The sequence below is a fragment of the Diceros bicornis genome, unplaced genomic scaffold (assembly GCF_020826845.1).
Source record: "Diceros bicornis minor isolate mBicDic1 unplaced genomic scaffold, mDicBic1.mat.cur scaffold_207_ctg1, whole genome shotgun sequence".
NCBI classification, from domain to species: Eukaryota; Metazoa; Chordata; class Mammalia; order Perissodactyla; family Rhinocerotidae; genus Diceros; species Diceros bicornis.
Window position 1 is genome coordinate 617060 of NW_026691096.1, and position 17504 is coordinate 634563.

At 42.5% G+C, this 17504-nt stretch overlaps 1 protein-coding gene across 1 annotated transcript in view; it reads right to left on the minus strand.

Annotated features, from left to right (window-relative positions):
- The window catches only part of LOC131402668 (centrosomal protein kizuna-like), a 74782-nt gene that overhangs the window by 32912 nt on the left and 24366 nt on the right, over positions 1–17504 (minus strand). The window contains 1 exon segment of the mRNA XM_058537277.1: positions 2660–2764. Coding sequence (XP_058393260.1) covers positions 2660–2764 — 105 coding nt within the window.

Here is a 17504-nt window from a genome sequence, read left to right on the forward strand (position 1 = left end):
GCAGTGACCCACATACAAGATAGAGGAGGATTAGCACAGATGTTAGCTCAGGGCTAAACTTCCTCAAGCAAAAAAAGAGGAAGACTGGCAACAGATGTTAGCTCAGGGCTAATCTTCTTCAGCAAAAATAAATAAATAAATAAAACTCTTTAAAAAGAATCTGTATTTAAAGACCTGACTGCTTATCTCTCAAAGGTCATATAAACACTTGGCACTTTTTCCAAGGCTAGACAGTGAACCAGTGACAATCAGTGTGCATTAAACAGCACCCCCAGTCACAACACACAATGGGGCATAAAAGGGCAATCCTAATCGTAACAGAACATAACACTGACATTAGTAATCATTCCTGACTTCTTTATCTGGCTTAAAAAAATGATTGTGGTAAAGAAGCAGTCTTGCAGCCTCCAGATATTAATTTTAAAATTTGTGTTGGTCATAAAGAAGGATCATTTCTTAGGGAAAGCTGATTTACACATAACTGTAGACCAACAGTCATGCAAAATGCAACCTTTCATAATGGAAATCAATGCTCTATTATGCATGTTGAGAAACTATACAAATCTCTAGTCTAGTAGATGTAGATATTTTATCTCATCACCCACAATCACAGTTTGGCAGCGTAGGCTGAGAGAGTCACACAATGAATCATTTAGTCTAACAAGTCAGTTTGCACAGAGAATTATAAATGCATATATGCTTTCTATGCCACATACCACAACTGTGGTTTATGCAAAATAGTATATCAACAGATACAAAAAGCAGTGAGAAAGAAACAGGGGCCTGGTTACAGAGCCTCACAACACATAATCACCAAATGACCTACAGAGTGCAGAAAGACTCCGCCCCAGACAGCTTCTTCCACCGCCTTGTAAAGGAGTATTTAAGACTGCTGTTTTTTATCTTGCATGATAAAACAACAGGAAAGAGGGGGAGCCGGCCCTGTGGGTTAGCAGTTAAGTGCGCGCGCTCCGCTACTGGCGGCCCAGGTTCGGATCCCGGCGCCCACTGACGTACCGCTTGAACGGCCATGCTGAGGCTGCGTACCACATACAGCAACTAGAAGGATGTGCAACTATGAAATACAACTATCTACTGGGGCTTTGGGGAAAAAACGGAGGAGGATTGGCAATAGATGTTAGCTCAGAGCTGGTCTTCCTCAGCAAAAAGAGGAGGATTGGCATGAATGTTAGCTCAGGGCTGATCTTCCTCACAAAAAAAACAAAGAACAAAAAACAGGAAAAAGGATTTTCTTGCATTGCCCTTTACTGCTTCAGGTTGAAAAGTTACTGACCAGGAAGGTCATTTCCAGCATTTTCCACAGTTTGGAGATCACTAGTACAGATGCAGAAGGTAATGTATACACTTTCAGGACTTGTGAACCTCATCTTGTGCTCTGTTAAATGGAACATATGATTGGCCAAGTCTTCTTGTGCCAAGGTCCTTTTAGAAACCATCATCTTGACTTCTCACGCTTTCGTGGGATTTATGCTGAATTCTACTCTGAAGAAAATCATTAACATAAAACAGCCTATGTGGCACACTGAAGGTAGAGAAAATGATGTTAGATATAAGATAACCAGACCCAAAGCCCCTCTCACTCTCAGCGAAACAAGGTCCTTTCAGGTGGGCTTTCACAGACACTCATCTGCTGACCATGCTCGAGAAATAATTTGTTCTCTGCTAGTAAATAGTGGGGATATATTTTAATAAAAGGAAATATAGTCAGTCCCCAAAATAAAAATCAGAGTTAGGTCACTGGCAACAATTATGCAACATGAATTAGGCACCGACCAGGTGCCAACACTGGACAAACCATTACACAAATTACACATATGTAATTCTATGACCTCAATAAGTCGCTCAGATGCCACAAAGCTTCTGGGGCCATGAAAAGAAACCCACACTACCTAAAAGGTGGGTAGAGGGTACAGAACAGATTTCTGATTGACTCAGGAAGGATGTACAAGAATCATGGTTCACATGGCCAACTACCCTGCAAATAATTAACCCCCTCTCTCTCTCATCCTAGCTTTATGGCCTTTAAGGGATATCCTTGAAGTGGTGGCTCTCAAACCTGAGGGAGGGTAGTTCCCTTAAGGGCTCATTAAAACCCAGGTGGCTGGGTCTTACCCCCAGATTCCTGATTCAGTGAGGCCTGGGAGGGGAAAACGTGTTCCCAGGTCTTGTTGATGCTGCTGGTCCAGAGACCATACTTGCAGATTGGGGGCCTGTATCTTCTAGATTGGGGGCCTGTATCACCAGCATGACCTTGGAAATTGAGGAATCCATCTGGGGTTTGGACTTGCCAATGACATCCCTCTAGGGTGGTGGCTAGACTAGATTATATCCTGGGTTGTTCACGAAGGTATGCTAATATACCAGATGAAGGCTACCTGTGCTCCCTCCCCCCAAGTAAGCCCTTAAAACATTGTTATGAGTAGGGATTGAGTGGATATATCCAATTAACAATTAGAAACAAATACATTTACAAAGAAGTAAATGGTCAAGTCCATAAAACAGTTAAACTGACAACTACAAGTGTCTATCCCAGTGGTGACCGTGTGGACTAGTGTTTTGTTTTCATTTGGAAGCATCTGGGAACAAGAATGGCCATCCTTCCACAGCAGCAATTTCATCCCAATAATACCTGACTTGCTTTTCATGGCTGCCACCTCCAGGGAAGAGTCTCGGAGGCTGGTGAAGGACAGCTGTTCCACAGGCTTCAAGGTCTTCTTTCAGAATGTCACTGTGATTATAGAGCCTATAAAATAAAACAGGTGCTGCATGAGATGTTTATTTAAGCACAGATGGCCCAGCTTCTAGAATCTACGGAGGTTCTTCGTGGTTTATTGAAATATATCTGTAATATAATCTAGACACAAAAATGCAGCAACTAGACTATCTCTCGACAAAGATGTAAAATGGGGCATTTTGAAAACCTTGTTTGTGTGTATGTGGCAGTTTTAAATCCATCAGTGGAAGTAACTTTTAACCCTTTGAAGACTTTAATGACCTTCAAATCGACAGCTGTGCCATCTCATTCCACATTCCACCTGACTGATAGGAATGCTAGATAATCTTAACGGCAGAAAAGGCTAATTTTCTATTGTCAATCATAACAAAGTTAGATCTCCACAACTCATGTGAAATTTACTTAAATCGTCACTGCTAAGAAATCGAAAACTGCTGGCTGGATATTGGTTACGTCCTCTATTTCTGAACGCAGAAAAATGACTATTATTTCTCCATTCAGATCCCACTGCAATACAATTTTCTTTATTTTTAGTAAGAAGAGGAAGGGAGGGAAAGAGGGATTTAGCCTTCATTATCTATTTCCAGTCTACTGGGGGACTGGTCTAGTCTAACAATTTGGCCACTGTTTTAGGTTAGGTCTGTCACGGTATCATAGTAGCTTCCAAAGAGACTGGTTAGAAACTTCCTTTAAAAACATGTCCATTTGGGGGAAAGCATGATTCTAAAAAGCTATAGGAGAAGATATCAAAGACAAAACAGTATTTCTACTTTAAAGAAGCTGATGACATACGTAGTTGGGAATATTCAACATGTACTCCAAAAAGAAAATGAAGCAACTTGTAAAGCAATGTGTTAATTAGCAACGTCTTACTAACTTGTAGTTAGTACAACAGTGGGTTAAGTTACTGGATCCATTTGATGGCCATGTGCCTAATATCAAAAGGATGAAAGAGATGTGCTCTGTTTGTCTATTAGAGGGCGAGTGACAAGTGTAGGCTCAGGCACCCTGACTCTGAAGCAGGCTTTTATCCTGGGCAGGAAATATAAATGTCGTGTCATGTCCACCCCCCCCCACCCCCCCACCTCTCATTCAAGCCCTATTCTGGACCCTAGGCCACCCTATGGGCGCTCCAGTTCCTTGCCGTGTCTCAAGCTCTTGTCTAAACTCTAAGCCTAAGATTCTTAGTCCCTCTGGGCTACATCCTGTGTTGGATCCTTCACCTCTGAGCTCTGCTGCCAAAAACCTTCCATTTTTTGATGGGGTTGTTTTGTTTTTTGTTGTTGAGTTGTATGAGTTCTTTATATATTTCGGAAATTAACCCTCTGTTGGATATATGATTTGCAAATATTTTCTCCTAGTTGGTGGGTTGTTTTTTCATTTTGTTCATGAATGGCCAACAGGCATATGACAAGATGTTCAACATCACTAATTATCAGGGAAATGCAAATCAAAACTACAATGCGATTTCACCTTACATCCATCAGAATGGCTGTAATTAACAAGACAAGAAATAACAAATATTGGAGAGGATGTGGAGAAAAGGGAACCCTCATACATAACTGGTGCAAATGCAAACTGGTGCAGCCACTATGGAAAACAGTATGGAGATTTCTTATAAAATTAAAAATAGAAATACCATATGATCCAGATATCCCACTACTGAGTGTTCATCCAAAAACATGAAAGCAACAATTCAAAGAGATTTATGCATCCCTACGTTCATCACAGCAATATTCACAACAGCCAAGACATGGAAGCAACCCAAGTGCCCATCAACGGATGAATGGATAAAGAAGACATGGTATATAGATACAGTGGAATACTACTCAGCCATAAAAAAGACAAAATCATGCCATTTGTGACAAAATAGATGGACCTTGAGGGTATTACACCAGGCAAAATAAGCCAGACAGAGAAAGATAAACACCGTATGATTTCACTCATATGTGGAAGATAAACACGTGGATAAGGAGAACAGATTAGTGGTTACCAGAGAGGAAGGGAGTAGGCGGAAAGTGAAAGGAGTAAAGGGGCACATATGTATGGTCACAGATAAAAACTAGACTATTGGTGGTGAACACAAAGCAATCTATACAGAAACTGATATATGATATTGTATACCTGAAATTTATACAATGTTATATGCCAATATGACCTCAATAAAATAATTTAAAAAATAAATTAAAAAACAAACAAACAAAAAACCTTCCAGACTCCTGGCCTATATGACTTATAGTACCTATAATACTTCTTTTTCCTTTGGCAAAATCTGGGTCCTAATTCTTCCTGGAAGGCTTTATCTCGTCACCACTCAATTCACAAAATAACACCTGCCCTTAAGAAAAGGAAGACAGGCCCATCGGAGGTAAGCCAATTTCAGAGCAGTAAAGGAGAGCACATAATCACTGGGAAGGCAATCAGGAGTTGTGAGGCAGTAGAGAGACAGAGAGCTCCTTGGCATCACAAGGGCTTGACTATGGAGGAGGAACTTCAGCTGGGCAAGATTTAGACAGAAGGGGAGATGACCCTTTAAGCTAAGGGGTGGCACAGGCAAAGATGTGAGGAAATGCCAGGGTAGGAGGGGTGTCGGGACCAGCAAGGACACAAGTCTGGCCAGGTGGGGGTTGCTGTTTGTGGTGATAAGATAGTAATGGGAAATAAAATTCAATATGAAACTCGGGTGAGAAAATAGTAATAAATCTTGCGGATTTCTGAGCTATGGCTGGTTTCTTGAAAGCAGTGTTTTTGAGAGGGTTAGCCTGGCAGCCGTGCACAGATGCAGTTGGTGAGGGGACAGACACGAGACCCAGACCAGAGCCAGGAGACTGAACTTGTGCTCTAGATGGCAGGGGAAGAGTGTGTAAGTGGGAGAGCAGTGGTGGGGGTGGCAGAGAGGGAGAACAGTCATTCACGGCTCAGCTGGGGGGAAGTCAACGCCCACAGCTGGTGGGGTGGGCTCGCGAAAAACTGGGGTGTGTGCCTCACTCAAAGGGCCAGTCACTCTCAGCTCCCGCAGCGGAATGTGTCTCAGTGACGTCGATCTTCCTAGTTTTCAAGAGAAGCTGGAAATTCACAATTGCTAGTTTTATTTTTACGTGACATCTCTCAAATTTAAAAATCTGGCAGCTAATTCAAAAGGAGGTTAAATACTATGCTGGACAAACAGAGCTGGTCTGCAGGCTTGGGGTCTCCAGCTTAGACTGCCTCTAGTCTCACCTCCCACCCCAGGTGGTAGACCCTGAGCAAGGACCAGGGCTTGATGTTTCTGCACCTCCTCTGAAATGCTGGTACAATGGCGGAAGTTAGCAGATGCTCACCAATGCTGGGGTACCACAGTGGGGTATAGGCAGGGTGTTCGGGTGGGAGCAGCCTCCCTCCAGGGAGGAGTATTTTATCTCCGCCATTCTTAGGAATGGTGATAAGAGAAAACAGTTTTAGTGGTTTTATTACTGTTTATAAATGCTCTACAGACAATGCACCCTTTGTTGCCTGTATGCCCACCCCCCACCCCACCACGGTATGCCAGTGCTAAATAATACCTGATTGTCCAGTCAGGACAGATGCCAGATAACCTTTGTTCTTTTCCAATCTGATCAATCCAAATATCAGGCTTACTTAGACTAGCTCTTCTCATACTTGTCTAGGAGCTTCTCTGACTACCTCATTCACAGGGATCTTTCTTATCCCTGAATTCCTTTAGCACAATACAGACAACATCCTACATTGTACTGTTCTCTAGTTATGTCATGTCTGTCTAGTCTTCTCAACAAGACCAAAAGCTTGTTGAGAACAACAATTGGACTTCTGAATTTTTATCTTACTTGAAGCTTCATGTCGCACTCAGCACAATACTGAAGACATACTTAACACCACGAGTTGAATGACAGGCCAAGATTTAAACCTAGATTAGAGAAATCCATGACACCTATTTTTACAGTATGTTTTTATATGGTTGCTGTTAGACCAGTCCAGGGCTTCCACGGCGTCCATGGCTTGGCAACGAGCGATCAGTAAGACGGCCACAAGTACTGTCTGCACAGAGCTTATGGTCTACTCTCGATTAACTCAGAACCTTCTCTGGCTAAAAGACAAGTTGGTCTGTGCTTAGGGTTTCTAGTAGTTATTTCTCCACGTGATACCTGACTTTAGCTTACAAAATATTCATCAGTCCTTTGCTGAAAAAATATCTATTAAAGAATTCAAACACTATGGAGCTAAAGATTAAAGACTATGTGTTATAAAAAACACTATCCTAGAATTCAAGACCTCAATTTCTTTCATGTCTTCTATTTGCATTCCCATCAAAATAATTCCAACTGGAGGGGCATCAGTCTGACCAGCCCATGCCCAGTCCTTCCTGGGGAACATGTAGACGGACCTGGCACTAACACACTGGGCCTTACCATCAGTTTGTCTCTGTGAACTCCAGCAAGTGGACAAACGTGATGGATGACAAGTAATCTCTAGAAGCACAAAAGGCACTTTAAAGAGGTATATTTTATTTTACCCAACAGTGCAGGCAGATAATAAATAAATATTTTTGGCCAAATTTAAAGTAATTGCTTTCTAGCTTCATTTTCATCTTTCAGTCACACAGAATTTAAGAGATAATTTAAAAGAAAACAACTCCACTCCAGGCTAATGGGAACACTCAAAGGAAGGTACAATTTTTTTTGGAAGCAAGGAAGAGAGAAAAAGTGCCATGCTTTTCCTTTCAGTACTGCAAACTGAGAATTACTTTTTGGCAAAAATGACCCTGTATGAGGGCTGTAGAAAATAAACTTTTCCTTAACCCCACCAGGTAACTTCCACACATTCCCGTGGGTGTTCTATCAGAGTGGACATGTTTCAGTCGCAGCACTAAAGGCATGACTTTCAGGTTTTATTTTCTCTAGGGAACAACAGTCTCAAAATGGTGTGGTAATCACTGCCCATAACTAGTAATGAGTTTACTTCATAATTTACATAATATAATGTTACTTTTAAAAAGTTTTATAAAATACATTTACTGTATTTTTAATGAGACTGAAGAATAATAAAGCACCACAGTTGGTCACATCCAGAACAACGTTTTGGGGAAGGAAATTGTATTGCTAAATGAGCAACGACAAAAAGGCATCATCTGCAGAGGTGGTCTGTAGTTCTGAGTGTGGGGTTTAGGAACAGCCCATATACAGAACGGTGGGCAAAGGGCAACATGACCGGCCTTTGCTTCCCATTCCAGTGCCTGCAGAACACTGGCCTGCACACTCAACTTCTTCCTTCTCATGGGTTTGACCCTACCCTCCTTCCAAAACATAAGAAGGTTTTGATCTTTAAACTAAGAACACATGGCCTGGATAGAAAAGATTACTTTTAAAACCATCACTTTGGGGCTGGCCCGGTGGCATAGTAGTTAAGTTGGAGTGCTCTGCTCCGGCAGCCCAGGGTTCTCAGGTTCTGATCCCGGGTACGGACCTACACACCGCTCATCAAGCCATGCTGTGGTGGCATCCCACATACAACATAGAGGAAGACTGGCACAGATGTTAGCTCAGGAACAATCTTCCTCACCAATAAATAAATAAATAAATAAATAAATAAAGTCTTAGTTGCATATTTTATCTCTATTAAAAAAATAAATAAATAAAACCATCACTTGATCATGTTCTGGTTCTGTTTTTCACATTTAATTCCCAAGGAAATTTGTTGATTACAATCAACAACATTTAAAATCCTCCTAAGACCCATGAGAATTGTTAAGTCTAAACAGAAGTAACAGAATGCATTCATGCACCCAACACTCAAAGACCACAACTGCTACAAAATATAACTAACGAACCAAAGCGGGCTGTTGTCAGTCAAACCCTGATATGCTAATTCAATTTGTGTAGCTTACTGGTCATCCTGAAGCAATTTAGCACCTTCACCAATAAGAGAAAACCTCCAGTGACCACCCACCCACAGGTACACAAATACATCAGAGAACCAGAGACGTCTGTAGAAGCCCTACCTCCATAAAGATGCAAATTAAGATTTAAACAGTGTAACAATTGGCGAGAGCTAATCCTTTTACAGAGGTGTAAATGGCTATTGAGAACTGAATTCCGGCTGCTAGCTTTTGTTAAGTAGCATTACAGACAAGTTTCACCCAAGAGTAATGCCACCAATTCTGAAGACTATTGATAAAATAGTTTCCTAAAGCCAGTGCAATTTGTTTACTCTGATATCAAGTTTCCTGACCATAAATCCAAACATGTAAATATAAACCACATCAAGAATTAGTGCCCTGGGAAAATAAACTGGGAGGAACTATCTCAAGCCTGACACCCAATGGCTGGAACAGCTGTATGTGCGGCTACAGAGAAGTCTGTATACGGGGTTTTGTTTGCCACACAAAACAGTTGTAGAAAGGACAAACACATACATAGTTAAAGAGTATTTTTCTTTTTTTTTTTTTTTTTTTTTTTAAAGATTTTATTTATTTATTTTTTCCCCCCAAAGCCCCAGTAGATAGTTGTATGTCACAGCTGCACATCCTTCTAGTTGCTGTATGTGGGACTCGGCCTCAGGATGGACGGAGAAGCGGTGCCTCGTTGCGCGCCCGGGATCCGAACCCGGGCCACCAGCATCGGAGCGCGAGCACTTAACCACCAAGCCACGGGGCCGGCCCAAGAGTATTTTTCTTTTAACGGGCTGTCTTACAAAACCTATGTTTTGGTGGCTCCCTTGGTCCCCATTGTGCAGCCCCCTGGGTGGTCCCTTCCAGGGGGCCACTTGAAGGGAACACAATGCCAAAAATGAGGGAAGGAGGGGACAGCAACACAAAGGCCAACAGAGCGGGGCGGTCTGCAGCGGCAGGCTGCAGCTAGGGGTCAGCAAACAAGGCTCTCTCTCTGGACCCAGGAAACAAGGGCTCCTTCTCCATACCTGGAAACAGCGTGATTAAGCTGACAGCTTGAATTATGGGCTGCATTTTGTAGGGTACCGTCTGCCTGCGTTAAGGTCCTCTTTATTGTAGCAGAGGCCTCACAAGCAAAACCCTTGCCTTTTCCCCCTCTTTGGCTTCAAAACATCATTCTGTTCCATTTTAATTTTCAGAACTACTCCTTCTCCCATATCACCTTTCCTTTTTTTGTTTTTTAAGTTGCTTAATGAGGTGCTGGGAGGCCTGAGAGAATTTATAATAGGGTGTTTCCCTCTACCCTTAAACAGAGATAACCAGCCTGAACCCATAATGAGATTTTAGCAGCCGAGTCATTAGCGATGGCTGCATAAAGGATGGTTCCTTTATGAAACGGATGTGTTCTTTTTTTTTTTTTTTTTATTATTTATTTTTTACCCCAAAGCCCCAGTAGATAGTTGCATGTCATAGATGCACATCCCTCTAGTTGCTGTACGTGGGACACGGCCTCAGCATGGCCAGAGAAGCGGTGCGTCGGTGCGCGCCCGGGATCCGAACCCAGGCCACCAGCAGCGGAGCGTGAGCACTTAACCGCCAAGCCACGGGGCTGGCCCTGAAATGGATGTGTTCTTAATTTGCTCTTTGATAGGTCTGTGGATCCCAAACTTAACACCTGAGTTGATAAAAATCCTCTTTGCTGGGAAGGTGAACACTGGAAACATTTACTCTTGCTCCCTGGATTTCCTTTAAATCAGCACAGATGTGTCGCCAGAGGGGTGTTGTCATTAGGGTGCTGGCTGCACCCTCCAATCTGAGGTGCACACAACAGATTTATGGAGCCAGTCACCTAAAGTGACCTGGCTTTAAATATCTGCTGCAAAAAAGAACATGGAGGGTAAATGTCTTATCATACAACTTTATGCCTTTGATAGTGCTCAGGGCAAGCTACCCCAGGAAGCACCACTCTGGTATGCAGATTATTTCGAGCTGAAGACAATAAGGACTCAGAGAACTCAGGAAGAATATTTGAGTTGCCCCTCCCAAACTGCCTAAAGAATTTAAAACAAAAGATCTGTTTCAGGAAGGAGTTATTATCATGACTGCTATAAAGATAATGTAGGATAGAGGTTACAATAGAAAAGGCACCAACAAGCCCATCTTATCGGAAGTTCTGTCTCTCTGGCCACATGCTCTAGATGGCCCTGCGAGGGGTTACCAGACAATCATTTACAAGGGAAGTCTCCATTTGTAAAGGTATCTCCCTCTCTGTATTGGGAAGAGAGGGGATGACCTCATTTCTAGAGACTTATCAATGTAGAAGGTGAGGCCTTAAAACTGCATAATAAGAAGTTCTGTCTCTCTGGCCACATGCTCTAGATGGCCCTGCGAGGGGTTACCAGACAATCATTTACAAGGGAAGTCTCCATTTGTAAAGGTATCTCCCTCTCTGTATTGGGAAGAGAGGGGATGACCTCATTTCTAGAGACTTATCAATGTAGAAGGTGAGGCCTTAAAACTGCATAATAAGCCTTACTCTTGTTTACAGTGCTTTAGTGATAATCTCCTGTAACTAACACCCCCGCCCCCAACATCCTCCTTGTCTTTGGTTGGACATGGTATTTAAGACGAGAATCTCTGCTACTGTGTTGAGAAACGCAGTGTCCCTGCTTTCTCCCATGTATACATGTTATTAAACTTGGTATTATTTTCTCCTGCTAACCTGTCTTGTTATTTGGTCAGCCATAAGAACCTTAAGGAAAAGGGCAGAGGGAGATTCCCCCTCTTCCCCCGACACCTTTCAGAAATGTAATACAATCAGGCCTTGTATTTTGACTAAATTTAAAGAATACTATGAACATAATAAATTTTTTTATTAGACATTATCATAATTGGTTCTATAATTAAACTCTAGAGGGCGCTTTTTGTAAAAGGGCATCTGATATTTTCAGGGTAGAATCATCTTTGCTGGAGCTTAAGGACTAACAGAGGATCATAAAACAAAACACCAGACTTTTGCTGTTACACGGCTCTCCATCTGTCTCCACATGTGTGTATGTGCATGTGCAGGTGTACGTGCGTCTGTAAGAGAAGAGACAAGGAGGACCAGACTGGGCTGGCAAAGATTATGCTACGTGAGGGGATCCAGGGAGAAGGCAAATCAGAAGGCATGATGGGATGGTGGATGGGCTTACTGAGGGCTCAGGCAACGTTCAGACTCTGAAATAAGTTAGTATGTCACTTCTCTGGGATAAGTGAGTCTCCTTAGAAGCCAATTAACTCTGATGAATGGGAATGGGGTCTAGGGCAGTCACCCTCCACTGAGGGAGAGCTCAGACCTGTAGGGCAGGTCCCTCCCTGGGTTCTGACTCATTGTTCATTGTTCGGGGCCCACCTCCATGATGACAATGAGATGGGAGTGGCAGCACCCTGGGAGGGCACCAGCAGGAAGGAGACTGAACACTTGGCTATTAACGATTGCCTCCTGCTATGTGAGTATGGTAGAAATCAAAGACAGAATTACTGACAAAATTGTGCTGGTTTTCTGCTGGCTCCTTCAGAGGGCCAATACTGTATTAAAATGAAGAAGCTGAATCAATTTATTATTCAAATGCTCATTCACCTAAGAAGCTGCTAAAAGGAAGCCAAAAGAAACAAGAAAGTGAATGATAACAAACCATCATTATGAATGAATAAAGGGGATTAACCGGGAGGAAAGGCAGGCGGGATGCAAGCTAGGAAATAATGCCCTCCTGGGTAGACCCTGGGAGCCAGGTGAAAAGGCTTCTCGTCAGTGTGGAAGTTCAGGGGATGTAAGACAAGCACATCCCCAATTCCAGGTAAGTACACCTTTCAAAACAGCAGAAACCAGTTTCAGCTGTGCCCATGATTACAGATGTAATAATGCTCCAAAACAACCATGTCCAGCATACATCCATGTAATATATAACATCTGATCAGCAAGCACCATCAATCCCAGACCCAGCACTGGAAATTCTTTTAGGGATTCAATTATCCTAGAAAGTAGTGCTTTTCAATGTTTAAGGTGGCAGAACACCTGGAATTCTTAGAACTTTCTGTAAAATATCATGAAGTACTGATATACGTCATTTCATCACACAAATTAGGAACATTTTTACTAGCGGACAATGAATATATGTATACAATATAAAAATCAAACCACTAACACAAATACCCATGATGAAAAACCAATCTATCAAACCTAACAGGATCAGCTGATTTCACATTTTTCATTATTATTCATTTGGTACTCTCATTCATTTTCTCTTCCAGTAGGCAAGCTATAGCAGGTAACCAAAGTTTTATTAAAATAATTTTGAGGAAGTTCTCAAAATTACAAAGATTTATTTTCCTAAAAATTGGAAAAGACCACTTGACTCAATAGCAGGAGAATTCTACTGGAATATATCTGAGAATCACTGCACTAAAGAAAACGAATCTAGCATTGTTTTAAGCAGCAGATTCAAACACACTTCCAGTCCACAAAAATGACAAGCAAATTAAAATGAATTTACACTGACAAAGGAAAATAGAAAAAAGTTAGACAACTAGTTGAAGGCCATTAAACACAAGGTGTTCAGAAGTGCTCCTCACATCTCTCTTGTAGGTTAAAGTAATACTGTAAGTCTCCTAACTGGGACTCAAAATAGTGAGATTCAGTACAAAAGCACAAGAAAACATATCAAGGTCTCACTTATTGCTTTTTGAGTTTTTCTTATCTGCTTGGCCTATCTGCACAGATTCCCTCACAAAAGCCCTCACTGAATGGAAGCTTTCCCACTCAGTTATCAAGCTCAAATGTTCCTTATCAAATCCCAGCTTAAAATAAGTTTCGTTTTTCTAGAAGCCTATCACCAATAGCTCAACAACTGCTCTTCAAAAGGTGAGAAATATAAGTTTAAGAGAATAAAAGGGAAGATGAGCCATAAGGAACTGATCAAGTCTAAGATCAAGGTGCTGGCTGGCTTGGTTCCTGGTGAGGGCCCACTTCCTAGCTTGCAGACGGCTGCCTTCTTGTTGTGTCCTCACAGGGCAGAGAGAGGAGGAGAGCTCTCTCAGGTCTCTTCTCATAAGGGCACTAATCCCATCACGAGGGCCTGACCCTCATAACCTCATCTAACCTTAATTACCCACTAAGGGCCCATCTCCAAATACCATCACATTGGGGGTTCAGGCTTCAACATATGAATTCTGCAGGGACACAACTCAGTCCATAAGAACACCGCTGCCACCATCTTGTTCCTGGCCTAAGGATGAGGTCAGCACTGAGGATGACAGAGCAGGGAAACGGAACGGACCTGGGTCTTTGATGACAAAAGTGAAGGGCAGTATCAACCAATCCCAGGGCTTGCTTTACTCCCGGACTTTCAGAAATAAACAAAAATGTGTTTATTGTTTAAGGCAGTTCGAGACAGTGTTCCCGTTATTTGTAGCCTGGTATATCAAGATAATTAATAGGTAAATGTTCAACAAGGCCAGAAAGCCAAGTTTGAAAAAAGAACTCTGATGGATGGCTTTTCCATAATTCAAATTTACATTTCATTGAAAAGAATTTAAGGGAGGTATCTTAAAATGACGATCCTACCCCTGTCACTCTGCTCCCCTACCATGTCTCCTTTTTATAAATACCAGTAACAGCAGAATCTTTGCTCTTGGTGTGGCTGGGCCAGCACAAAGCAGGATCGAGGGGCTGTTCATGTGCTGGGTGTGGAGGGATAAGAAAAAGACCCCTGTAGCCCCTGAATGTGTTCCCCTGGCCTGCAGTGGTGCTATACTCTGCCACATGAGCCACTCCTTCAGCTGGAGTGACCAACAGTTCCCTAGACATGGGCCATGCTGGTCTGTCTCCAGGCCTGTGCTCCAGCCATTCCTCTCTTAAAATCTGGAATGGCTAATCTCCTTTCATCAGCCAAACCAATCACCATGGCTATTCTGGTTTTCTATTGCTTGTAATAGCTAACCTGAATTTAGTGGTGTAAAACAACAATCGACAACTTTTTGTTATGTTCATGGCTTCTGCGGGTCAGGAATTTGGACAGGGCACAGGGCAGGTGGCTTGTCTCTGCTCTGCAATGTCAGGGACCTCAGTCTGAATATCACGGGGTGATGTGGAACACAGGTGACTGGAATTATCTGGAGGCTTCTACACTCACATCTGGAGCCTGGGCTGGACTAAATTCAGGCTCAGCTGGGCCTGCTGACTGCAACACTGACACACGGCCTCTCCCTGAGGCTTGTTTGTTGTTAGCCCCACTTTCTTGGAAACCTGGCCATATTCCAGTCTCTCCTACCTTATTTGAATCTTAAACAACCAAGACTTGACCCCTAGAGTCTCCTCTCCAACTTTTGAAACCATAGGTAAACTTGTTCCACTCAGAATAAACTACTTTTAGATCTCAAATTTGTATTGAAAGAGGTCTAATTTTTCTGCAGCCCTCGTGGAATGTGGCCTGCTGGTTCCCTCCCTAGCAGAGATGCAGGCCTGCTATATTCTCTCATCAGCCTCCCTAGTCTCTCTTTCCCCCTGCCCTCCCTTTCTCCCTCTCCCCAATCGCCTCCTCCCTCCCCTCCCTCTACATCTCTTATTTGGCTCCCGGAGTGCTGGGATAGGGCCTCTTAACACTTCATTGAGACATCTCCCCAAAAATGTTGTAACTCACTTAAACATCAAATGATAAGAGGGATTCTAGGAAAACAGTGGCAGCACAGCCTTTATTTTTAAAAATCTCCCTGAATTCCCTTATATAAATATAAAAAAAAGATAGAACAACTAGGAGAGCAAACCAAAAATTCATGCATAATATCTATGACAAAATTATGTGACAAAATATGAGTGAGTGGAACAAACTACTGATAGCAACTAAACCCCCATTATATCTGCAATTGTACAGAAGGAAGTGGAGGGACAGCAAAAGTATGAATGACGTTCCTGAGAATGCAAGAACCTCCACATCGTCAAGCGGTACTCACTGGCAGGCTGAGGTGAGAAGGGCAGCCCATCTGGAAGGGGGCTGCAGGTCCATTTCAAGGGTTAGAACAGAGGGACTGCGGTAGGTGCAGGAGCAATCCGGGCCCTACCACTCCAGAACCTTACCAGTCTAAGTGCCCTTTCAGCAGAGCTCTGCACTGAGGAGAAGCTGCTGGGAGTGAACTCTAAATTGAACTTAACTGGGACAATAACGGCAGAGGAAGAATCTTTCCATTTCAAGTGGAGGAGGGGAAAAGAGCCAAGGGATCTAAGAAAGTAAGAGGCCACATACAAACATTCTGGGAGAACAACAGAAGAGGGAGCTCTGGAGCCATAAAACTAGGAAAGCCAGCCTGGCCCACCTGCCCCTCCTGAGTGCAGGAGAACTCCTCTCACCAGACATAGGCCCAGAAAAGATTCCAGGTCTCTTTATCAGTAAAGCGCAGGTTAACGACACCTCCACTGCATAGGGCTGCGGCAGCAGATGAGATAATGTATGTAAAGCAGCTGGCACAGCATCGGGTACACAGTAAGCACTCAAAGATGATCGAAATTATTACCATTATTATAAACATTAGCATATCAAGTTTATATAACAACCTTAAGCCTAACTCTAACAAAAGATTAAAGATTTCAGTTAGGCCACAGTGAAGTGTGGTAAAACACCACTGTCCCGCTCCAGAGGACATTTCCCAAGTTGTCCACCCCGGACTCAGCACCCTTCTCCGCAGAACAGTACTACCCAGTACATAATTGCTCAATTCTGCCTCTCGCCTTCCCTTTCCCCAGCTGCAGGCTGACCCTTTTCCAGCTGCTCACACATCCTTGCTTCAGAGAGCCTCTTACAGCTCCCTGGTCTACGATTTTCCTTTATGATCAATTTTCCGCCCTGATTATCTTGTTTCTGGAAGGTATCTCAGGTTTTAGGAAAACTTCTGATCACACCCAATTGGATGATGATTTCCTGGTTGAACTCGCAGAGTTCTGGAGCCTCGCTGGTGACCTCATGTACTGATGCTAAGCACAAGCTCTACTTACAGTGCATCATACCCAACACTTCTCAGTGAAAAGGGCTAAATAAAACAAACTGTCCATTTTGTCAGGATTCTGATTCATTGATGCTAGAAATTAAATTTATCAAATTGCTAAGAGTCAGAGTAGGAGAGACAGAAGCCAAGTTCATTTCTGACTTAAAAAAAAAAAAAGAGGTTGGCCATTCCCTTTATATGTCATGTATGTCCCTGCATCTTGACTTCCAGAACCACACTATCAGATTACCATTAACTATCAAATGCCAACATGTGCCAGTCACTGTACCAGGTGCTTCAGCTGAAAAAATCAATCTGATGAAGATAGTAAACTAGAACTTTGAAGTCAAATTTAATTAGTCAAAAGATGATACTGGTCAAAAGGAGATCCAAGACTATAATCACAAAAAGGTCATGGCTCTGCCAGTCTTCCTGTGGTCTAGAGCAGGGAAAGAGAAAGAGAACATTCCAAACAAATCAGTAAGTTCCTGATTTGTTTCTTGTGATCATCTCTAGTTAAAGAAAGGGAATTAGGGACAGGGCTAGCCTGACAGGAGAAATAAAAGGGAACAGGTTCATATTCTGGATAATTTTTCATAAATGTGTACAAAACATAATATTCTGAAATCACATATTCTCCATGTCAGCAGACGGTTATGAGTTTGGAAGGCTTTCTAGTAACCACACATAATAAAATAAGAAAGTACTGTGTATAATTTAAAAGGACAAATTGTTAAAAGACTTGGGAGGGCTCATCACAAGGAAAGAAAGATGAAATGGAAGGGGAGAAAACTGTTCCACCAATAGATTTAAAAGGTAAAAGAAAAACTAAATTAGAAATGACTTTGT